Source organism: Macaca mulatta, chromosome 8 (genome assembly GCF_049350105.2).
Source record: "Macaca mulatta isolate MMU2019108-1 chromosome 8, T2T-MMU8v2.0, whole genome shotgun sequence".
Lineage (NCBI taxonomy): Eukaryota > Metazoa > Chordata > Mammalia > Primates > Cercopithecidae > Macaca > Macaca mulatta.
Window position 1 is genome coordinate 34,527,496 of NC_133413.1, and position 25,598 is coordinate 34,553,093.

The 25,598-nt window shown below is 35.5% G+C and overlaps 1 protein-coding gene across 12 annotated transcripts in view; it reads left to right on the forward strand.

Moving 5' to 3' along the window:
- Positions 1-25,598, forward strand: part of NRG1 (neuregulin 1) — a 218,667-nt gene that overhangs the window by 156,422 nt on the left and 36,647 nt on the right. For all 12 annotated transcript variants that reach the window (XM_015145141.3, XM_015145147.3, XM_015145143.3 and 9 more), the window contains one exon: positions 25,312-25,441. In XM_015145141.3, coding sequence (XP_015000627.3) covers positions 25,312-25,441 — 130 coding nt within the window. The remainder of the gene's footprint in view (positions 1-25,311; positions 25,442-25,598) is intronic.

The following is a 25,598-nucleotide window of genomic DNA, read 5'->3' on the forward strand; positions in this document are numbered from 1 at the left end:
AAATAATATTTGAAGACCATAGGGGCGTTCCCACCTCTGTAGTCTTATTATCTGACCTTGAAGCACTACAACATTCTTTAACTGAACCTATTAGGGGATGAACACCAACAACATAAGTCAGAAAAAGGTTTACATTGACCCCTTTGGAGTCTACATATTGTAGTAAATATTATTAGTTCTGAAATATCCTATCTGTTTGATTTCCCAAATGATTGTAGAAATAATTTGATCTTTTTTGTGCTATGATATTTTAGAGATAGCTTGCTAATGATGTTTTTAATATTTTTCTTGTTTCCACAAATACTTGACCTGGACTATAATGCCATATTTATTATAACTTACATGCAAAGCAGTCCAGTTGTTCTGATTCCTAGACTTTTCCAGTAGGATCTGAGACATCAAATCGGAAGTTAGAAAATCAATAACAGGATCAAATGAAATCAGTCTTTTTTCTCCTAATAACAGTAGGTCATAAAGAATGTTCTCCTCATGTAGGAAAATGTGAAGTCAACTTCTTGTTTGTTTTTTGAATCAGCTGAATATCATTTGTATATCTTTGAAGTAGCACTGTTACTTAGAATAAGAAAAATAATTATTCCTGCCACATAAACACATATAAACAAATCTTACGACTTTCATTGAAACGATTGTATTCTGTTACTTTCTTTAACTTCTACCTGTTTTTCTTCTTCCAAAACAGTTGTTTTCAGGATTCTGGGTATTGATAGGGATTTTTTTTTAAGTAAGGGGCAGTTCTGAATGCATTATTTTATGTCTTTTTTTTTTTTTTTTGGTAAATTGATGGGTACAGAAAATATAATTCAGCCTGGCATGGTGGCTCATGCCTGTTATCTCAGAATTACAGTCCCAACTTATGATTCCTGTAAGTCAGGTGGGAGGATCACTTGAACCAAGAAGTCAGAGACAGGGTCTCACTCTGTTACCCAGGCTAGAGTGCAGTGAGCCATGTTTGTGCCACTGCATTCCATCCTGGGTGACAGAGCGAGACAAAGAAAGAAAAGAAAGAGAGAGAGAGAGAGAGAGAAGAAAGGAAGGAAGGAAGGAAGGAAGGAAGGAAGGAAGGAAGGAAGGAAGGAAGGAAGGAAGGAAGGAAGGAAAGAAAGAGAGAGAAAGGGAAATGTAATTCATTTTCTACTGGTCAGCAGCTCACAGGATGGAACACATTGGAATAGAAACCTGTTGTATTCTTAACTTTTACCCATGACATGGCTTGTTTTAGAATACAAACTGTTTAGAACTAAGACAGGAAAATTTAACAAAGCATTAGATACAAAAATGTTCACAACATGTATGGTCTGTTCTTTAATTTGAGAATATTTTAAGAAAATTAGTGGTTGAAATCTATTGCTTTCATTGAGGTGGTGTTACAACACAATCGATCTTTGAAAAAGTGATGGCTTCACCAGGGAAACACTAGACCTCCACCGCAGCGACTCCTGCTAAAGATGGTCTTTGCCATCGCTGCCCTTTCTGACGCCTTTGTGTTTGCTCAGATTGGCACACTGATTAATTTCAGATGCCATCAGCAAAAATGGAATATGCTGAACAAGCACTTATAAAGTAGTGGTTCTTTATAGAACAGAGCTGTAGCCCTTCAGTAACAAAGAATGAGTCAGAGGAAATGAGTTACTTTAACAAATTGCTAGTTGCCTACCAGACATCGTAGCAAGGAATGATATATGCAAGGTGTGTTAGAGGCAATGTTTCTTTAATTTCTTCTTTCTATCTCCCATCTCCCAGTGTCCTTTGGGGAGGCAGTAGAGGTGGGAGGGACATATTAAATAAAAGTGTGACCAATTGCTGAATAATTTTTAGTGATTTGTTGAGCTGGATTAAGTGAATTTAGAGTCGAATCTTCAAAATGATCATTTCCTTTTTTCAAGAGTTTATAATCTGGATATTTTCATTTGAAGAGCGGTGATAGTATCAGGCTAAGGTTTACTAAATTGTACAAGTGGCTTTGCAGAAGAAAAAATGAAACGACTTCTGTATAATGAACTGGAAAATTAATCTACATATCATGTAAGCAAATAAAAAGCAATCATATATCTTATAATGGAACAACAGTAAGATAAACAAACAAAAGGGATAGTTAAAAATCTGTATTAAAAAGCAAATTCTGGTTTCCCAAGGCTCAAGAATTTTATGATTTCTGAAAAATACTTAAGTGTTGCCTGCACTTTCTGTGCAATAAATCTCATTATTTCATATTTTATTGCCACTACTGTCATGAAATTAATGGATCACATTTAAGTATTCCTTCTTGGAAAAAATATCACTAAAATATAATATTTCTCAAGTCATAGCACAAACAAGATTATATTTATCATTTGCAGACAGGTTTTATTGGTCCTGGTGCATTTAGTTCCCCCCCACCTCCGATGTGGCCAATAAAAGCTACAGAAAGTCTCATCGATGAAATTAGTAATCTGTGGGGACAAACATACCGTTAGTGCCTGTCATTCGAGATTTGCGATCATTGACGTGTGCTTTTTATGGCCTCTGAAAATATTGGTTTGACTTTAAAAAATGTGGAGTTGTTTCTATTGTTGGATATATTTATAAAACTCTGGACATAAAAATGCTCTTTGGTAGCCACTTGAATTTTTAAAACTATATTTAATAAAATGTAGCCTTTAGGAATAGCAATCAACATGGGATAAGTGACAATGTATTTTAAGTAGCCTCTACTATCCTTGATGAAAAGTGCTAAAGTGGCAAAATGTTTGCTTTAGAGATGTGCAGAAGTAGAAGATGTGTGAAGGACATTAGGTGTTTCTCCACTTTGAGAGGGAATCTCCTCTTGATCTAGTCTTTATTTTCCATCCCCGTGTGAACAAGGTACTAGTTGATGAATTGAAATCAGGATACCTGAAATTAAGACTTAGATGTAGCACTTTGTGATCTGCAAAAATCATATCAGATCTTGCTTAAATATGAAAATGTTTGAGTTTAGCCAAAATCACCAGCATCATTGGTGTATACCAAGTTTAACCCTGTCCTTGGAATAATAGAACTTCAAAGTTGGAAGATAAATCTTGAATAGTTTGAAGTTAAACCCTGCCTGCCGTTGCAATGAGTCCCATTGAAAAACATTTCCTATGTGTCCTCAACAAGTCTTTGCTTTCTTTAGTTACAAGGAGTTGCCCAACCTACCAAGGCTTCCCCATTTTATCTTTGACTATTTCTATATATTTCTTTTTAAAAATTATGGCCATATTTTAAGACACAGGGAGGGTAGACCCCCAGATCTAAAGGATGTTAATCTACTTAAAAGGAATTTGCTTACAGAAAGATGATCTAGCAAATGAGATAAAGTGAACTGATAAAAATTATCCAAACCCAGGTTTAGATGCCTATAGCAGTTTCACAAAAACTAAATCTTTGTCTCTACTGGATCTGAGCTGATAGCAGTGTAGTAGAGACCAAAGGTCTGTGACTGTCGTGGAGAAGCCCCTTTTGGATGAAGCTTTATGGAGGATTTTCAAATGTTAATTATATTTACAAACAGATCAGATGTAGGCATAGATAGAACATTTTATATCTTCTCTCATTTATTTTTCTACTGCTAGATAAATGGGACTTATAAATATCTGAGTAGATAAACAAGAAAGAATGCATACAGTTTTATTAATTTATCTGAGAGTCTATGATAAGCTACAGGGCAAGTCAAATGGAATAGTTTTGGCATGGGGCTTGCTGTGCATGTGATGGTCAGTTAGCTTTTTTCTAAGTTAAACTTGAAAACTACGAACTTTAAGAAGTGCATGGGTATATATAGGGGTGTGTGTGTGTGTGTGTGTGTAATTTTACAAGACTGTAGAATTATAAAATGACATTTGTTTTAAGGAAGATTTGATTGACAATTTCACTTAGCAACGTTAGCCTCTAATTATAACACTACAGATACCCAAATTTTAAAAATTCCTTTATAATAGTCCCTGAGACCTGGTGATTGGGGTCATAAAAAAGGAATGGTAGTTTTCTTTCAGAATTTTAAATTTTCTCAAATAATACTTCACCAAATATTAGCCACACTTGTTGTATACTTTGACTCCGTTGGTCTTTAAAATGTACAGTCATAATTACTCCTATGGAATAGGGATTTCAATAGAAAGAAAGCTTTAGAAATGAATCTCCCTTTCTTTGCAGATAAATGCTATTTAATTTTCAGAGTTAATACAATTCAAATTATTTAGAAGTTTACAAGATTCTATTATAAAGCCAGTTTGTTTACTTTTTAATTCTATTATCTGAATATTCTAAACAAGTAAGAAGAAATCTATTTGTAGAGAAAACAATACCTTTTAAAGAAAAATGTATTTTGTGCTGGGCTACAATCTTATTCATCACTTGACAAATGATACTTTTAATTCAGATGATTAGAGTAATTTATAATAAATTATATATAGCAGACTTGCCATTCCATTTCTATAAAATAAAAATACACTGTAATGTTTACATTGATTAGCAATAATAACAACACATTAGTAGTAGTAACAATATATTACCTAAAATCAGTGGTAATAATGTCCTATGATAAGATCGTACAAACTTAAAAGCTAGATTTTCTTTCAAATCTTATGTCATACTTCTGAGAGAAAGATATGAGGGGGAAAAAAAGTCACTATAGCAAAACGCCTACTCATAACTGTTTCCAGAGCAATTGAGGGGAGAAGGAAAGAATTAGTCAAAGATTGTTTCAAATTTAATATGAAATAAACTGTTACCTTTAACCATTCAGCAGTGACATGGTTGTATTTCATTCCAAAGGTGTTTACAGTCATATGAGTGGGTTTCTGTATTCAATGTTACAATAATTCAACTTGGAATTTCCCATTAAATATATTATAAAAAAGATTTAGGTACAGCCCCCTGGTGTGTTTGAAGCTGTGCACTCTGCAAACACATATATAAAAATATATTGAATTGGTTTGTAGCATTTTGAGATTTTTTTCAGAAGGAATGTACTTTAAAAAAAAATAAGTTACTGCAGTTTTCTTTCAGAAAATTGGGCTTTTTTATTAAATAATGCTAGTCCAAACTTAAGAATAAGAATATTTAAGCCTGGCAAGCATCTTTGTTCTCTCAATAAAAAGAAAAAAATTAGAGACTCTCTTTCTCCCTGGACTCATCCCCCCACCAGCTTCTGAAGATATATGTATGAAGTATTTTTTTTAATCTACAGGGATACCTTTTAAATAAAATATTCCTTTATTATCATAAATAATCTGTACAACAAAATAATAGTGGCAGTATTTGTAATAAAGTCCTAAAGGTTAAATCATCCTTATTATACTTAACATAATCCAAAAGACTCCTAATTAAGTTTTCCTTTCTGAATTTATAGTATCTTGATCTACAATAATTTTGGTGATGTTCTCAAATGTTCTTATATCTGCTTCTGAAATAGTAAAACAGATTATTGAAAAAGACCTCTGAAACAAAGCAAATAAAATAATGCATGGAAGGAAACAGCTTTTAGTCTTATCTCTAATGGAATCATGTTATTGAGTATTCTAAATTATGGAAAATGTCAAAGGTCATTTAGAGCCAGACCTCATGTGAAGAGTTCTTAACTTGAATTGGCTTCAGAAAAAGAGGTCTATGAAACTCCAAAATTGTATGCTTCGTTTTTATTTGTACATGTAAACAAAAATTGATAGCTTTCCCCAGATTCTGAAAGGAGTCCTTAACTCTCAATAAAAACCTCCTCTGAAAATATTCAAGACATTTGAGTAGGGACTTTGTGGTCAGAGATCTGAGTTTGAATCTCAGCTCTGCTGTTTTCCACCTGTAAAACTCCTAATCTGTCTGAGATATTATTTACTTTCTAATAAGTGCAGGTAAATAATACAGAATTTACAGGTTATTGTGAGAGCCTATGACATCATGTATATTTTTGCCCTGGCATATTGAAGTCACATAATAATGCTTTCCTTTCTTTCAGTTTCTCTCCTCTAAGATGACAGGAATGGTTAGCTAAAGCAACTGGGTGTTAACACGAGGGTTCCTTCTCTGTTGCTCGTTATCACACATGGGTACATATAACACTGACTGCCTATAGGAAGGAGTCAGTACCTGGGACAGCTTTCCCTGGTGGATTTTTTATGATGGAAAGCAACCACATTAACTGCAGTATGGCCCAGGGTGACACTTGACATCTGTATGTTTTATTTTTATTTAAAAAGTAATTTAAAATATTGCCTTTTCTTTCTGTTATGGAAGGAAATGTAAGAATGTTGACTGTTCACTAAGCCAAAGATTCCCTTTTTGCCTTCAAAGCTTTTCTCAAGGACATTAAACACTCTTCCTAATTACTTTTTATTGATTTCTTGACATTTCTACTCAGCATTGACTGCTTATTTTTAGGAAACAAAGAAGCCTAAGTGAAAAATGTTAATGGTGCATTTGAAACTACAAAGTTCAATATTTTAATCACACCTCTTATATGTAATCGTAGGTAAAAACGACATAACATTTTTGCCATGTGCCTCAGCTCTCTTATCACTGAAGTAAATAGAAAATTCTGTGATTCTCAGATTTCTTCTATAGCTTTAACTTATTTTGAACAAACCTGTGACTTACCTTGCCATATTTCAAATTTTATTTCTATTATTATTATTCATTTTTCTTTTTATTTTTTTGAGACAGGGTCTCACTCCATTGCCCCAGCTGGAGTACAGTGGCATGAACTGTAGCCTCCATTTCCTGGGCTCAAATGATACTCCCACCTCAGCCTCTCAAGTAGCTGGTACTACGGGCCCACACCACCATGCCTGGCTAATTTTTAAATTTTTTTATTTGTAGAGATGGAGTCTGGTAGTACTATGTTGCCCAGGCTGGTCTCGAACTCCTAGGCTCAAGCAATACTCCTGCCTCAGTCTCCGAAAGTGCTGGGGTAATAGGTGTGAGCCAATGACATATTTTATTTTATATATATATATTTTTTTGTCTCAAGAGGTTCTGAGAACATGTGCGTCTGTATTTCAAATTTTAAATGGGTTAAGATAAGGCTTGGCATAGTCAGTTGAATAAAATTCAGTAAAAAATCAACAGAATACTGAAGAGACTGATGAAAATTACACAAATTAAGTCACATTTTGCATTCTTCTTCCAATTTTGCAGTTGTTTGCCATTAGTAAACACTTTAAATATGTCTGCCGCTCTGATTTTTAGCATTATTTTTGTTAGGATAACTATGTAAAGCAAGTCTGATTAGATGATCCTCATATGTAATTTAACCAAACAAAAGTTAACTATTTAGAACAGCCCATTTATTTAAATGTTGCTCATTTAAATTACCTAACAGTCAGGAATTAACTTTTAATTAAGGAGTGCTACCATCAGACCTATTTTTAAGAGTTTCTTGTGCATGATTTGCATATTATATACAAATGAGGTTGAAGAAAATTACAGGTCAACAAAATGAACCTAACATTAAATGTCCCTGGAGATAATTTTTTTATTTTATATAATTTGTGTGCATCTCTTATAGAGATACTTTTTTTATCTTTTCTCCCTATCTCTTTGCTGTATACAATCAGCTTTTAAAGGATCTAATGGTATTAATTTTGCATTGGGGTCAATCAGAGATCTTATGCAAATATTAAATATTGCACAGGCATCATAACTAAATTCAGCATTGCATTTGGAATAGTTCCTATTGCCATAACTCCCTGATGATGTTTATAACTCAGCATATTTATATTTGTATGTGCATTTGTATGTATATGCATTTCTCTTTGGTCTCATAAAAAAGTAAAGTGTGTATTTTTTTTCTAACTACAATCATTATGAAATGAAAATTAAGTTGTTTTTAAGACATATTTTTTAAAAGGAAAATGATGATCATCTGAGTGGAGGTTAAATAGAATCCCTTATAACACTCTGGCGCTACGTGGTCACATCATTGAATTTCTGATAACTTTCCTATTATAACTTAGTCTAACTATTCAAGATAAGTTTAGTTTTCTAGTGTTTAGGAAAGCTTAATGAAAACTATAAGACAACAGACAACTAAAAAACTAGATAGATAGATAGATAGATAGATAGATAGATAGATAGATAGATAGATGATTGATAGATAGATAGATAGATAGATAGATAGATAGATAGATAGATAGATAGATAAACTGAAACAGACAACAGAAAGCTAGATAATGGAGACTGAACATTTTCCATGAGTGAAGACTAAAATGCATCAATTTGACTCACATGGGCCTCCTGCTAAGAATGCACAACCTAAAAGTAATATTTTAAGTCTCATTCTCTGACAATATGGTTTGCAAACATAGAGAAATATTCAGATGTAGAATATGGCTTCTCTAATGGCCTCGTTTGTTTGTTTGTTTTTAACTACAAGGTGACATTTATAGTTCTGGAATGAAAAAGGCATGACAGGGCAGGATATTTCAGTGGCTGTATTATAGGCCTAGCAAGTAACCTGCCTTGGAATTCCTCTTTATTATTTTGAGAACAAAGCCATGCCATTTATCTTTTTTCAGCCTCAGTTTGTTTGTTTGTTTTCAACTTTGAGAAAGTGTCACCTATTTCTTAGGATTATTGTAAGGACTAGAAGTGTTAAGATGCTAGAATGTCTGGCACATAGTGGATATTTAATGAATGTCAGTTTATCTTGTCTTAGCTAAGAATTTTCATGCTTTACTATACAGATAACTCTTGATTTTATCTGCATTCATTTCTTCTCCAAAAAAGGGAACCAGAAAGAAGAGAAGCAAAAGATATATCTTTACAATGCCTAGCTAACATTATCAATGGCAGACACCTACTGGCCGTGGTGAATATGATTTCTACTTCAAAAGACGAGATTACTGTAAAAAATTATTGTTACACTATCGAGTTATGCTATAATGTTATGCTATGAAGTTGTTATGCTATAAAGAGGAAAGAAGATGTTTAAGAACAAAACATGCTATCCAGAGCACACCTCCATTTTTGCAATTACAGAATGTCTTCTTTCTTTGCTTCTCATTTCTCTGGTTCTTCCCTTGTGACCTACCTTGAAGATCACCTGTAACCAGAACATGTAACCAGAACATGATAAATTGTGACCAGAACATGATAAATAGCATGCCCAGTAGAAATGGTAGTTGTGAGCACATTTAAAGTGCTTTGTGATGTTTTACTCTCAGCTGTATTGAAATATAGTTGGTGATGACTTATTTTAGAAATATGACTATTAAGAATTAGTACATTTATTTCTTCAATAATAAGAAAACTAACAGAATGGTAATCCCAGAATCTTAGTTCTACTTTTAACATTTCACACCCAGTAAGTTGGATAATGGATGGCAGGGTGAATCTACATAGGTAATAAGTCTGACATGGCCCTTTTCCTTATACTTTTCTCCTTGAGTCAATAATGACTTTGATGGTTCAGTCTCTCTGCACTTTATAGAAACCATATCCCAAACAGTATTTTCTAGACATCAGTTCTAGCATGTGAAAGAATCCGGATAGCCTCTCCGATTTTTATGCTTCTGGGACAGAAAAGTGTTTATCACAGGTAACGATGATAATCCAATTAAATTTGTTATGCCTTTCTTTACTTTCAAAGTTAATTTCCATTTTTCCATTTTGGATGCTGTGTTTTATGGAAATTGCCTATAAAGAGTCTAGTAGCTTTACATGTAATGGTAAGCAGGCATATTTGGTACCTTTTTTATTTTTTTATTTTTTTATTTTTATTTTTTAGTAAAAGGAGTAAGTAGGGAGCAAGTGAGCAGTGAAGGGTAATTTAGTATGTCTCTTCCTATTTGGCAGCAATGGCGCATGTTATTCAATCTTTAAATAATTTTTAAGGAACTTGTCTCTTACCATAAATTATGCCTGGAAAATTAGAAGTGCTACACATAAAAATTCTGTCTTTGGAATTGGTACAGATCCATGTCAACCTCGTTAAAATGATGACTTCTCATCTAACTTCAAATATTCATTTTTACCTTATTAAGTCATAGAGTTTAGCTAAGCACTGAGGGTATGTCCTTTTTGTTATTTTGATTCTGAAATCCTCCTGATGATTTTTAGGGTAGTTATGGTTAAGGTTTTGGTGCCACGCCTGATATTTCTTACCATTACTATGATAGTGATGGATTTCTTCTGTCTGGACCTCTGCTCTAGTGGTTCTCTGATCTAAGCATGGTTGGAACTTTGTACTGACCTCATGCTATGCCTAGTCACAGAGCTTGTAAAATACAGCCGAAGTTTTATTAATTCAGCTATATCTCTTATCTCTTGGATCATTCATGACTCCTCTGTCAGAGTTGTGAAAGTGGTCAGCTTTGTTATGTTGAGCCTGAAGCCCTGGTCCCACAAATCAAAAGACCACGTGACTCAATTCCCAGTTCAGTCATCTTTTCTCTTTCGACCTTTGTGTATATACTTAGTGTACCTGTCTCTCGAAAGTGATTCCAGCAACATAGATTACATACCCCACTTAACAGATAAAATTTCATTAGACTTATCAACGAAGTTCCTTTGTTGCCATATTGCTGTTACGATAGTCCTATATAGGAAACTCCAGCTTCCCATCAGGATTTGAAGCTAGACTTTACCATAAGTTGCAACAGCTGCCAGCCTGTTGACCCAAGAAATGTGGTGCATTCAAAAAGAAGGAACAAACTAAGGCAAGTAACCAGCCCTGTACAACAAAAATCCTTCTGGTTTCGGTAAACTATCCTGTGACTATCTAACTTTAGTCCTTGAAGGGTATTACGCCTTATTTACCTTACAAAACTGGCATCCTAGACCTTCCTAATTGAGTTGAACTTCAAATTCACTGTCTAAATCCTAAGAAATGCTGAATTTTCACAAACCCCAAATCCTGCCTGCTCTCTCCTTTTCTCCCATACATCCACCATCAGATTATATTTTTGTTTACTTTCTCTCTGATAATTCGAGTAAGTTTAAAAAAAAAAAGTGTGGCCAGAATTTTCTGTTTTCTGTGGATATTACTGTGGGATTGCCCATGCCTAGTTCCAACTTTTAAATAAATATATATAATAATATATTTATGTTATAAATATAATATATAATATACTATATAATTAATATATAATATATTTATATAATTAATATATAATATAGTATATAATTAAAATCTAATATATATTTATAACACAAATATATATAATATTATATTCATATATATATTTTTTTTGTTTTGTTTTGAGACAGAGTCTCGCTCTGTCACCCAGGCTGGAGTGCAGTGGTGCGATCTCAGCTCACTGCAACCTCTGCCTCTTGGGTTCAAGCGATTCTCCTGCCTCAGCCTCCCAAGTAGTGGGGATTGCAGGCACACACCACCATGCACAGCTAATTTTTTTGTATTTGGTAGAGACAGGGTTTCACCATGTTGAGCAAACTTGTCTTGAACTCATGACCTCAAGTGATCCGCCAACCTTGGTCTCCCAAAGGGCTGGGATTACAGGTATGAGCCACCACACCCAGCCAAGCAGAAATATTTTGATGCTATTAATGCATTTGTCATTTCTATTCTGTTTCATCCATGTGTTCTGCTTGTTGACCTTTGTAGTAGTCATTTACAGTGAAAATAATTGACAAATGAAATGGAGTTGTGTTCTTTAAAACAAACATACAAACAAAAACAAAAAATGAAAACAGACAAATGAACAAAATGGCCAAGTAGGTGTTTAAAGGCTTAAATAGAGCAAAGAATAAAATGGTATTTTTTTAAATGTTAAAGAATGATGATGTGTTTTAATACTATTGTTAACTAATGAATCAATTTATGTTTAGTCTGCTTAAAATTATATTTGGCTTCAAGATGGACTACTGCTATTAATTGATTAGACTGAAAACAAACAAACAAAAAACTAGACAACACAAATGGGGGAAAAATAATGAGATGTCTTGGACACTTTCCTGGCTGTAGGAAAAGATCTTTGATAACAGGAGTGATGAGATATAATTAAGCACAAAGTAACTTACATGCTTATTTATCAGTGAATCCTTCAGTTCCAGATCATTTCTTCTACAAAAAAACTAAAGAATAAAAAGCAGCCTTTCAGTCACTGGGTGACAGGATACACTTTGATTTTTCAAGGAAAGGAAACCCACAGTCACAGGCACACACATACACACACACAAACGCACACATGCACACGTACACATTCATGCACAAGCTCAAGCACATGGACACACAGTACTTTGGCAATTAGAGTGTTAGCTCCCCCAGCATGAGCTTCAGACCAGACTCAGTGGCTGTGATAGACCCCTATAGCCATCTGACAGATTTTGATAAGCAGCATGAAGGGCCAATGAAGGATTGCTGATGTTTTTTAAGACAGGCTCTTGCTCTGTTGCCCAGGCTGGCGTGTAGTGGCACAAACATGGCTCACTTTAACCGTGAACTCCTGGACCTCAGTTTCCCAAGTAGCTGGGATCACAGGCACGCACCACCATGCTCAGCTCATTTTTAAAATTTTTGTAGAGATGGGGCCTCACCATGTTGCCCAGGCTGGTCTTGAACTCCTGGGCTCATGCCATCCGCCCGCCTCAGCCTCTGAAAGTGCTGGGATTACAGGTGTGAGCAACTACACCCAACTGGATTGCTGAACTTTTATAACATGTCTCTGGGAACTAAGATCCTTTGAACTACCACCATTGTATTCCTAGGACTTGGTGTGACCTCAGTAGAGCAATGACTCACTTCCCTCAGGTTTTCAGACTTGGAGGAAAATCCAAGGGTCCATTTGTAGTATAATGCTAGGCATGAAAGGCGTGAGGAAATGATAGGAGCCTCCAGACAGAAGAGATCTCCCACCTGTGACTGATGTCTATTGAGAGACAATGCTATCCCTGTGATTGAAGTTCTAACACACCGAAAAAGTATGAAACCAAGAAAAGTCTCTGACTCTTTCAACAAAAGTGTTCCATATTTCAAAAATTTTCAGAAGTAAGGATTTCTTAAGGGAAAAGCCCTGAATACATCAGCCTTTTTTTTTTTTTTTTTTTGAGATGGAGTCTTGTTCTGTCACCCAGGCTGGAGTGCAATGGCGCGATCTCGGCTCACTGCAGCCTCTGCCTCCCTGGTTCAAGTGATTCTCCTGCCTCAGCCTCCTGAGTAGCTGAGTAGCCTCCTGAGGCATGCACCACCACACCCAGCTAATTTTTGTATTTTTAGTAGAGATGGGGTTTTGCAGTGTTGGTCAGGCAGGTCTTGAACTCCTGACCTTGTGATATTCCTGCCTCAGCCTCCCAAAGTGCTGGGATTACAGGCATGAGCCATTGTGCCTGGCCTACATCAGGCCTTTTTAAAGAATAGGATCAGAGGTCTTGTTTCTTCTTCTTAGCAAGGTCTTGTTTTCCTGGCAAGGCCTTGCTTTCTGCTTAGAGGCATCACTACAACAAGCCTGTCATCTGTCAACTTCTGAATCCCTTGGTGGGATTCAGAATTGTAACCCCTGTGCATGTCTCTCCATTATGGGAGTCACTGGATTCTGTGGTTATTGAATTAGAACGTGCCTCACTAGGTGTTGGCTATGCCTATTTGAGCTGAACTAGAAATACAAATTCCTGCTACACATATTTCATATTGCAAAGTGTTCTACTTTTTGAAAGCTTTTGAGTAAATGGCAAATCTCAACTGAAGACTTTGACTCTTCTCCAGGAACTACATTGACTATACAAGGAACTGAATTGGAAGAATGAACACAGCCTAGCATTTGGTTTTGAATGCTTTGATTTCTTAGGTGGCTTTGTAGTAATGGATGGAAAGAACAAAGATCTGTATTAAACACATGCTTGCAGCGCCTACAAAAATGGTTTATGTTTTAAAAGAAGAGGGGGAAGACCTCAGTCATTCTGAGTTATTACAGCTCCAGGAGATGGAAGTGTTTTATTAGCCCATGTACATGGATAGATACAGTGCTACCAGGAAAAAACTAATAAATTATAACTAAGGTCCTATGTATGGACCTTAATATTCCTTGTGTCTGACGATGCGGGAATTTAGCCAGGCAAGCTGAGATAAGGCCCTGACCTTTGCTCTACTTTTTATGATCTTCTTCCACATGCCCTTTTTTGGTTTAACTATAACCAAGATGATTTCCATTAGATTTTTCTAACAACTGCATGATGTGTGTGTGTGTGTATGCGTGTGTGTGTGTCTGTGTGTGTGTGTGTGTGTGTGTGCGTAGCAGCAAGGCCAGATGATAACAGCAGGATGCATAACCCCAATTTTTTTAATATTATGTAATGTAGAAAAGGAGTGCACACACCTGTTTGCTTCCTTCCCATTGAACAACATTAGGTTGAACGCCAACAATAGAAAAACAGGTGCTTTTTAGGTTTGGATGTGGAGCCCCAAAAATTTAAAAAAAAAAAAAAAAGAAAGAAAGAAAGAAAGAAAGAAAAAGCACAGGGCTTTAGAGAAGGCTTCTTTAGGCATAAAGTTAATTTATCATTTTGGCCCTGTTCTGCTAAAGATACAGAATTTGCAGCAATTCTACCTCCTCATGGCCTATTTCTCTGACCTAAAATGTGTATTTTCTTTACAGAAATAAGAATTATTATGACCAGCTAGTCCTGGGGTTGGATGGGGGCAAGAAAAAAAGAAAGGTGTTTTCTTTAAGTAAAGCACTTAAAATTATATGTTTTTTTGAAACCTGGTTTTATTCCTGTTCAGATTGGTCATGAGTGAAATGACATAGAGTACTTAAAAGAGTTAGATTTTCATGTGTTATTTTGTTACTATAGAATTTGTACTGGAAACCTAAAAACGGCAGATATACATTTAATAACACATTGTATTACAAGGAGAGATGTTTTGCTACTCTGATCGCGAACTTGGGAACAAGGAACTCCTGGGAGTTGTGGGAAAATATCTGGACTGAAATTAGCCAAGTGTTGTGGAGCAAGATTCATATGCTCAAACCTACTTTTACTGCTTCATTGCTTTCTATGCAGCAATTTTTGGCCTCAGTGAGGAAAATGTTGTGTTTGTGGAAACATAAACTATTTATGTCCACAACCATCACACAAACACAGAACTGCAGTAATTTGGCTAAATAGTATATAGCAACGTGCAGTCTGGGGTTTTAGAGAGGCGTGTTTCAAGCTGCATGTGCGACATTCTAAGGAATATTAGTCAGGCTTTTTGCCTGCAGAGCCACTGTTCAAAGAGGCCTGGCTCAAACCCGAAACACTTGGAAGATTGTCTAAATCCTAGAACCCATTTTTTGCTGTACTTTCAGGGAAGCTCCTTGCTGCAAAGTACTGAAAGTTTAGATTGTTTAAAACATTAGTCAGAAATCATTTCCTGGAGTGAAGATGCTTCTCTAACTCATAGGCACATCACTGCCTTCATCATCTGTGTACAAAACATATCATTTCAAGCCAATTATGGTATTGTCCATCTTAATGGGATCCTTTATATCAACAGACATGTAGTCTAGTGAGATTAGGAAAGCACAGTGACAACTTTAGCTGTAACAGACGTTTTAGTTTTACCAATGAGTATTGAATATTGAGAATGGGCCTCAGTTCCTCTGTTAACATGATGAGTGTTTCATAGATTGCTTGAAGAGTAATGAGAAAATGTGTGATAAGCAGTTTGAATGCCTTAGAAACAGGTGCAGCACAAGGTGTGAAATACAAAGGAACTCCAGCAGTTAGCTCTTCTCAAATTTTAATGTATATAAATACAGTGTCATTTCCTGAATATGATCCCTATTCTTTTTCCATCATTTTCTTGCAAACACTGTTATCCTCAAACCCTCTTCTACTCTCACTTCCTTCACTTGTCTCATCTCCATGTTTTCCCCTTCCAAAGGCTGTAGAATAGACCATTCGTTTAATTAATTATGACCCTACTCAAAAGCATAACTCTCTTCATGGCCTACATATTAAACATCAGTTCCAACCCGGTTATCAAGGGCTTCTCTGGTATGAATGCATTATTATTTTATAGCTTCATTAACTTCACCTCCTTATTTATAATCTATGTCCTAGTCAAATTGAACTGCTGCCTTTTACCACCAAACATGACATTTACTTTCTTACCTCTACATTTATGTGGTTTTTCCCTTTAGTGGAATGCCATCTTCTCCCACAACCATAGGCCAAATTCACCTTCTTAATGTATGACTCTTTTAATATAGTTCCCATTCTCACATTTATTGTTAGATTCATGCCTGACTGACCTGATTGATATTTTCTTTTGCTGCTGTGAATATGATCACATAATTTCCCTGGGTTTTCTTGATAGTTACTACTGGTATCCAACCATATCATCTCCAGATAGTGATTATTTTATCTTCTCATTTTCTAAAGTTATCTCATAATTTTTTAATTCCTGCCTTATTGCATTGGTTAGAACTTTAAGACCAATGCTGAATAGTAGCACTGCTAGTCAATATCCTTCACTTGTGTTTGACATTCATGAAAATCTCTTCTAGAGTTTCACTGTTAAGGGTCATTTAGATTATTAGCTAAAAGCAGATATTCTTAGATGATACAGAATATTATTCTAGTTTTACAATACAAAGACATGTTTTGAAAAACCTAAAATTATTATATTTTTGCATTTTGGCATTTTAAATATAAATATAAGCATATGTTTAAACAAGTACATATATAATATCCATTTAAACATGTATATTAAAAACCTGAAAATACAAAGGATTGTTTAATGAACCTCCATGTAACCATCAGCAGTTACCAGTTTTGTTTCATCTTAATCCCTGTCTTTTCTCTTCTCTCTTACTATTTTGTAGCAAGTCCCAGACATCTTATCATTTAGTATATAAATATTTCAGTATGTATCTCTACAAGATAAGGACTCTTCTATTTTTAAATATAGCCATAACACAATTGGCACACATAAAAATTAATGATAACCCCTTAACATTATTATTCATTATCTAATCCATGATCAGATTTCCTACATTTGTAGCTGTTTAAATCAGGATCTGAATAAAATTCACAACCATTGTGATTGGTTGCTATATTTCCTAATGCTCTTTTAAGTGTTGATATTTGAATTTTTCTCCTTTTTTCACTCTTTGTTGATTCTAGCCCTGGCTCCTTTTGTCTCCTTTTTCCACATTTAACTTTTTTTAAAGAAACCAGGTTATTTTTCCTGTAAAGTTCTCTGGGTTTTATTGCATCTCCTCTTGATGCCGCTTAATATAGTCCCTGTAGGTTACATGTATGTGGATGTTTGATTAAATTCAGGTTTGATTTTTAAGGATAATACCTAATAGTTTTATAAAAATTGACTTTCTAATTTCATCAAAGGTTGATTCATTATCCATTGAAATGACCATATGGCTTTTATTTGTTGATGTGCCATGATTTTTTTTTTTCATTTGTTGAATAAGATAATGAATTTACCTTATGATTTCTCTCTTTTGACCTTTCAGCTACTTTCATTTCTAAATGGGCTTTAGTTGATGAATAAATTAACATATGTCATTAAATGTCACATGGTAAATTCAGTAGCTTGTTGAATAACTGAATCCTTGATTCTTGTTGGATATTCAGTCCTCTTTGTTTTGATTTGTTTTGTTTGGTATGAAAGACTTGACTAGTTTGGAAAGTGACAGGTTAACATTTTCTACATTGACACGACCTTCTTCCACCCAAAATGATCCTGGTAGAAAATGCAGAGTATAGTGTGCCTTCCACATTTAGCCTGGTGAGATCTATAAATATATCAAATTAAGCCAGTCAAATGGCCTGCTGATATTTGCTTTGCAGGCTAGACAGATTGTACTCCTTTAGAATCTAAGTATTGATGGAAAAGGATTCAAGGGACAGCTTGAAAGTTTGTGGACTCCGGCTATGGAAATTTTATACTCATATAAAACTGTCAGTGATTAGTAGAAAATATATAGCAGAACTGTGTTTCTGGAATTGGATTCTCAGCTAAGAAAAGATTATTGGCTTTGTGAAAAAGAAAATGTAACTTTCTTGTAACTCCATTTAGTCAATTATCCACTATGGGAAGATACTTTTCTTCTTTGGAAAAGCTATGACATCCTCCAAGGTATTTGTATCATTGAGATGTTTCTCCTAAGAAATAGTAGACTTAGCATGATTAGACTGTGTCATGAGTAAAACGCACTGTCTGAAAAACAGAAAAAAAAACCCAGCAACTTGTAGGTTTGAAAAATAACCTTTCCTGGCAATCTTATTTTTCTAAGGATAACACTGTCTAATGACACCAAATCATTTGCTCAGCAACTGCTGGGAACTTAGAATCTGCTTTCTGTTTAGCTACAAATGAGATCAGTGTTACAACAAAAATTATAATTTTGTTTTATGAGGAGAAACACCGAAAGGTCACTTCATTCTGCTGAATAGGAAGAAATAATATCAGGGTCTGCCCAGAGACCTTGTAAGGGAGAGAGGAATCTTACGCACTTAGGAAGCATTTTCTAATTCACTTATGTGACCTTGGGCAGCCTTCCCCGTGCACTTTTGTGAATTCTTAGCTAGAGATATTTTATTAAAGATTGCAGAACTATTCTTTTGAGATTATCTGTATCCTCCTTTAAAATATAGGATAAACTATAAAATGTGCTAAGATCCTTGATAGTCCTACCATTCTATATGTGTTTGAACAATGCCAAAGCCCAAGTTCATCAGTTAAACCAGTTAATCTCCATTGGCCCTTGGTGTCAACTTGTTCTTTGGACAAAGTGTCACCTTGTAGGAAGTCTGTAAACCTCTAAGTGCTCCCAGTGTATTAGCTAAGTCCTGAGTTCCATGGAGTTAGATGCCCTAATTCTGCTTTAGAAAGTCCTGGTTCCATTAGTGGTCTCCTGAGAATTCTTCTGGCTTCCCTTTTTGTTTCTTGAGCAGAGTTCAGTCAAGGAGAGGTCAAGAGAGATGATATGTTACTTCCAGTCACTGTATTGGCTCTGGGAACCTCCAACTCTAGGCAGGTTTCTTTGATCTTCTCTGGTCACTTTCTTTCCTTTTCAAGTACATATTTGCTATTCAGCAAAGTATTAAATGACTTCTCAGGAAAAAATGCCAACCCAGAATGACAAGGCTTCCGTGATTCTGAGCCTGACTCTGAACCTTTCCTTTGGAAAACTAATGACTCCACCTATCATTCCCTTGGCATTTAGAGAAGCTACATTAGGTGGCACAGCTCTTTCTACTCAGCTTCTGCTACAGAGCTTCATCTTCAGGAGCCATCTCAGCATTTTTTCCCCAGTAGGACTTCAGTCTGCTCATTATACCTAATTGCAAAAGAGCTATATTCAGAGCAAGAATAATAATTTCAGATTTTTTAACTGGACATCAAAGAGCAGGAAAGTATGCAGATTCCTAAACACATAAGCATTGAAGATATTACAGGTAAGGTTAAAAAAAAATCCTGTAATTTTGTAGTGACTAGAAGTTTAATTTTCAAATATTTAAAATGTGCATATTTTATTAAGCAAATGGTGTAGAGTTATTTAGTTTAATTTTCTGTAAGTAACTCATAAAGAATTGTCCTAAAAGCTGTGGGTGAGGACTAATTCATTCAAGGGAAACAGGATCTAATGATTGCTTTGTGGGGTATACACTGTATACTCATGCTAATTCCTGCTAATTGTCAAAGAAGAATAGTGGCTCTTTATCAGCAGTTTGCATTTGTGTAATGGTCCTGGTCTACTGGTTTTGTCTCCTTCACTGATAAGGAAAACACCATTTAAAACAAGCAAGAAAAGCAAGCCATCCTTTACAGCATTATTTTTTTAGCCTGTCTTGAGAAGAAAAAAACCCAGCAGTCTACGGGAAATACTGTTTGATTCCATGGGAAAATATTTAGTAACAAGCAGAGAACACCTGATTATTTCTCAGCTATTTATTCTGCATATTTACAAAATGGACAATAGTATTATTTCCAACATCTTAAGTTGTAAACAAAGTTAATATTACATTTCACATACCATGGACATGACACTATTTTAAAATATTTTATACTTTAAAAAATTGTTATGATAACACATAATATATAATATTGTGAGTAAGTTTAATTCTTGTAATTTGGAAATTCAGTCAGAAATATTAAAGAATTGTGTAGATCTTGAAAGGATAAAATAATCATGCATTTATACTAATTTCTCTTAAATTGTTCAATTTTATTTTATAAGGAAATTAAGTGGTTATACATTTTTGACAAGTAGTTTTGATAAAGTTAAACATAGATTATTGATATTTACTTAATGCTTTATAATCATTCAGTGATTGTCACTCCAAGTTAGGCCATCTTTTTTCATATTTTGCAGAAGAATAATTTCCTAAGAAACAACTATTGAGGCTTGGTTATATATGTAAAATTTCAGTCTGGACAGAATTTCTTTTTTTACTTTTGTTTGCTCAATATTTATGTCATCAGTAATAGTAACAGTATCATATATTTGTGTGGAGTATTGGCAACTGACAAAGTGTTTTAATAAACTTGGCAACAACCCTTTGGTATCTCATTTTGGGGTATCTCATTCTAAGGCAGGTAGATAGAGAGAAGTCCCACAGCTAATAATTGGCAAATTGTGCCTTGGACCTGATTCTTCACAGCCAACTTCAGTGTTCATTTCACTACATTTTATCTATGAAGGTTTTCTTCTAGGGAGAGTTGGTCATGGTCTTACAGTTTTTAACCCCAGTGATTTTGGTTGTTATCATTATGTCTTGCACATAATAAACAGTCACTAAAGAATATGGGTCAGGCGTGGTGGCTCACGCCTGTGATCCCAGCAATTTGGGAGGCTGAGGCGGGCGGATCACGAGGCCAAGAGATGGAGACCATCCTGGCCAACATGGTGAAACCCCATCTCTACTAAAAATACAAAAAAAAAAAAAAATAGCTGGGCATGGTGGCTTGTGGCTGTAGTCCCAGCTACTCAGGAGGCTGAGGCAGGAGAATTGCTTGAACCTGGGAGGCAGAGGTTGCAGTGAGCCAAGATAGCGCCACTGCACTCCAGCCTGGCAACAGAGTTAGACTCTATCTCAAAAAAAAAAAAAAAAAAAAAAAAAAAAGGATTGTGGAAGGAGGTGATGAAGGAAGGAAGGAAATAAGAAAGGAGGGAAAGAAGGAAGGAAGGTAAGAAAGAAGGGAGGGAGGGGCAGGCTGGAAGGAAGAAAGAGGGAGGGCGTGAAGGAAAGAGGGAGTCCTGTTGTGTGGTAAAGGATTTTTGGAGCCCCTAAATGATGATAGTTGTCCCCAAGTTCTCAGCTGTTTCAGAGAACTGTCCAGCTTCCCCCGCAATTATCATTTGTCCTGACCTTTTTTGCCAAGGCAGACCAGGTCTAGAGTAAAATACTACAAAATACATTCTGTGGTATTAAAAAGGAATGGCCAAAACCGTAATTACTTTTGCACCAACCTAATAGTAAGTTACTGCTTTACCTTATACTTTCTTGCTTATAATACTGTAGTTGCTGACATACCAAAGAAAGTGTGTTTGGGATAAAGTGGTCACATAAATGGCAAACATCAAAGTAACGTCAGATTTTGTAGTGTTTCTGATCGCTGTTCATTTAGTAGTCACTGGAAGATAACTCCCAAATTGTGAAAAACTAGCCACAAATCGGAGGGAGACAAGGTTTAGGAAGCCCTGAATGAGTGAGAGCTACTTCACCTCCTTCCTGGAACAACTATTGCGAGGGGGGTCGTCTTTTATATATTGAAACTTATTTTATCTTCCAAATTTTAGTGTACCTTTAATACAGCTCCTCCCACCTCCCCGAGAAAGAATGCTGTTTGCTCTGTTTGGCATAGGACCCTTTGTGTCTGTTTCATTATGTCCTGGTTGAATGACCAAATGGAAACTGATTTAGGAATACTGAGTGTGTACGGCACAGAGAAAAAATATCACTGCAAAATTTATAGGCCTGTGTAAGACTGTCAGGGCACTGTGTTCAAAAAAGGAGAGCAAAAGGAAACCTGGCGAAAATCTGAAGGGTGTATAGAGCACCATCTCCATCCTGGGTTCTTCTGACAGTTATAGCTTATTCCTGTGCTTGGCTGCTGGTTTGGAGCAGCTGCTTCCAGTCAGTTAACACTTCGCATCACCTGGGAGCGCATTGCTGCCTTACAATTCGTGATCATTTTTTGATCTCACTACTGCTAAAGGATAAAAGTGCTAAGCATAATAATCCATAACTGTATGAGATACTTGCTACTTCATTTCCTTCCAAGAATCAGTTTGCTGTCAAATATCCCATTTCAGGTAATGATCTAAGAATTTTTTAAATGAATATGTCAGAGCTAGGGGCTTCAGGATAGCATTACGAGGATAATCATTTCAGGGAGATATATTTTTAAGGCCTTTTAAAAAAGGGTTGTTTCTAGTTTTTAACATATTTGTTCATCTTATTTTGATGATCTCATAAGATCAGAAATTCTAAGGAAGAGGTATGTCTGTATGTTGCTTATATCACTGCTATTTTTTATTGTTAGTTTACATTTTATAAGGAGTGTCTACATTTTGGGGGGAGGTGGAATGTTGGTTTTGTCGTTTTTAGCAAAAGCCTTGGCGTTTGTCCTGAGAGAGCCCATGCAGTGTTTGCTGTTCAGGATGCATGAAGGGTAATCTTTAGCAACCTGTCAGAGATGCAAAGGCCACTAGGGTCTGCTTGAGGTTCAGAGTTCCTCTGCAGGACTGCATGGTGACAGCACACCACAGGTGGCCCATTCAGCACTGTCACCTGGGGCAGCAAGGATACCCTGCTCCATTTGTCATCCCATGGAATTCTGTCAGCAGTTGAAAGCCTTTAAGCACAAAACCTTTAACATTCAAGGTAAACTTCCTAATTTTTTTTTTCTTTTTTTTTTTTTTGAGACGGAGTCTCACTCGGTCATCCAGACTAGACTGCAGTGGTGCGATCTCAGCTCACTGCAACCTCCACCTCCCAGGTCAAGCGATTCTCCTGCCTCAGCCTCCTGAGTAGCTGGGACTACAGGCGCCTGCCACCACGCCCAGCTAATTTTTATATTTTTAGTAGAGACAGGGTTTCACCATGTTGGTCAGGCTGGTTGCAAACTCCCGACCTCATGATCCGCCCATCTCGGCCTCTCAAAGTGCTGGGATTACAGGCATGATCCACTGCACCCAGCCAACTTCCAGTATTTTTAAAGGCAATTGCCGTGGATGAAAATATTAATACATAGCACCTAAATAAGTAGTTTTCACATGAAAGGATAATATTTTGTTAAAATTATATGCTGTGTGATATATAGAAATGTTGTATACTCCACAGTTTTACAGACCAAACAGTGAAAATCGTGTTTCCCCTCTTCTTGAAGATGTTAAATTATAACTGATAATTGATGGTAAAAATCACCTGTCTACTCATTCTTTCTTATTCCTTTTGTTTAGTTGTTTGCTTTGTAGGCCTGGAAAAGATGCCTTGAAATGTATTTTGAAAATAACTTTTTGTTGGAGTAATAAAAAATTAGTCCAATTCTTATTTATCCATAGTAGTGATTCCAGAATAACATGCATCTCCTTAGGACTAAAGTTCTCCTTTAAAAAAATAAATAGCATACATCTTTGAAGTCCCCAGATTTCCATTGTCAAGCTTTTTTTCTCATTGGTACATACCCAAATTAAGAGCCTTCCCTACTTGCCCGTTAATGTTTGCTGCTATTCATTGAATGCCAGTTTTTTTGTTTTGTTTTTTTTTTTTTTTTTTTTTTGGCCAATTCCTTTATCTAGATTATTCATAATCTCTACAGTATTCTGTAAGAGTGCCATTACCCCTGTTTTCTTGATGGGAATATTGAGCATCTGAGTGGTTAAGTGACTTATTCAAAGCCAGTAGGAGACAAGATTTGAACCACATCTGTCTCCAAAGTCCAAGTTGTTTTGAGTGTCTTTTGCTGTTATTCGAAAAAGCCATGCTGAGATCAATGAAAGAGGTCAAAAACATGCCTTAGACAGGATAATAAGAGGCAAGCAAGGCCATGAGTAATTCAGAAATGGAATAATCAGATGTTGAGTATTCTAGTCAGACAGAATAAAAATCAAGCAGGGGAGAAGACAAAATTAGGTTATGTGTCACAACAAAATGTAGACTTTCGAAGGAAATGAACAGGAAAGGCAGAAGAAAATGGAAAAGTAATATATGGCAGGTCAAATAAAAGTAAACAAGGGCATATGAAACTCACATGCAAATAATAAAATAGAAATTAGTAAGGAAGACAGACAAGGAATTAAAAATTCATAAGAATGTATCAGTAGACAAGAAAAAAATTTGCCTCTAAAGATGGATTTTTTTTTCCTAAAAGAGTATATAGAATCTATACTGTCTTGATATTATTGGTTTTGCTTTTCATCCTGATAATATCATTGATAAACATTGTATACATTAGACTATTTTTGGTTGGGACTGAGTATTGCCCATGGTGTTCTCAATGATATGAGAAGAAGCACCCTGGTACTGAATGCCCTGGTGGCCTGGGGCTGAGAGGTTTGGCTTGTATAATTCATGCACCCACTTTCATGTAATGTGAAGTTTGACAAGTGAATATTAAGTTCATTATATGAAGGTGTTGCAAACCAAACTTGAAACATATTTCTACCTCTCATTCTAAATGGAGATATTTTGTTGTGTTTTAGTCTACATTTACAGTGATATTAGACTCTTTCCATTTCCCTAAAAGTATGATGACATTTGGACATTCAACCATGTTCCTCTAAGAAATTAGAGTAGAAAAGAAATTTAGAAGAGAATGAATTCTAATCTGCATGTTAATATGTATCTGACTAATAATCTGTAATGTTTTCATTTGGAACAAATAAGCCAACTTGTGTTTCTTTTTCAATATATACATCATGTCTAAAAAATATAAAGTCAATAGGCATGTAAAACATTTCAAAAATAAAAAATTTTATCAATTAATTGCCATCAAAAATAGATGTCTAAATTGAGCTGCACTGACATGACTTTATACCATTACCTTGAACCTTCCTGAGAAATGTATTTTACTTAATGACAATAGAGCTTCTCTTTTCCAACTACCTGGAAGATAAGATATTGGTTAAAAAATGTTGAGCCCCTTTTCCTATTTAGTTATTATAAAATTAGTTAACTCTATAATTCTCTCTTTTATAATTTGATTCTATGTAATTAGACCCACGAAGTGCTTAACTTCTTTGCTATTGTTTGTAAGGTCTGCAAGTGTAGTGAAATCTGTACCTTATATGAACTCTTCCTTTTAGGATTATTTCAGATTAATGGCTGCTTAGAAGGGGAGAAAAAAATGTCAATGTTAACCTTTCTCCTTTCTCTCCTCTTCAGCTACATCTACATCCACCACTGGGACAAGCCATCTTGTAAAATGCGCAGAGAAGGAGAAAACTTTCTGTGTGAATGGAGGCGAGTGCTTCATGGTGAAAGACCTTTCAAACCCCTCGAGATACTTGTGCAAGTAAGAAAAGAAATTCTGTATGTGGCTTATGTCTATAACTCCCTGTTTCAGATGATTCTATGTCTCATGATGTATTGTTGCTTTTTTTCCAGTTTTGTTGCATCATGTTGAATAATGCTGTTTTATATGTTGAGTGTTTTAAAACATTCACACCATT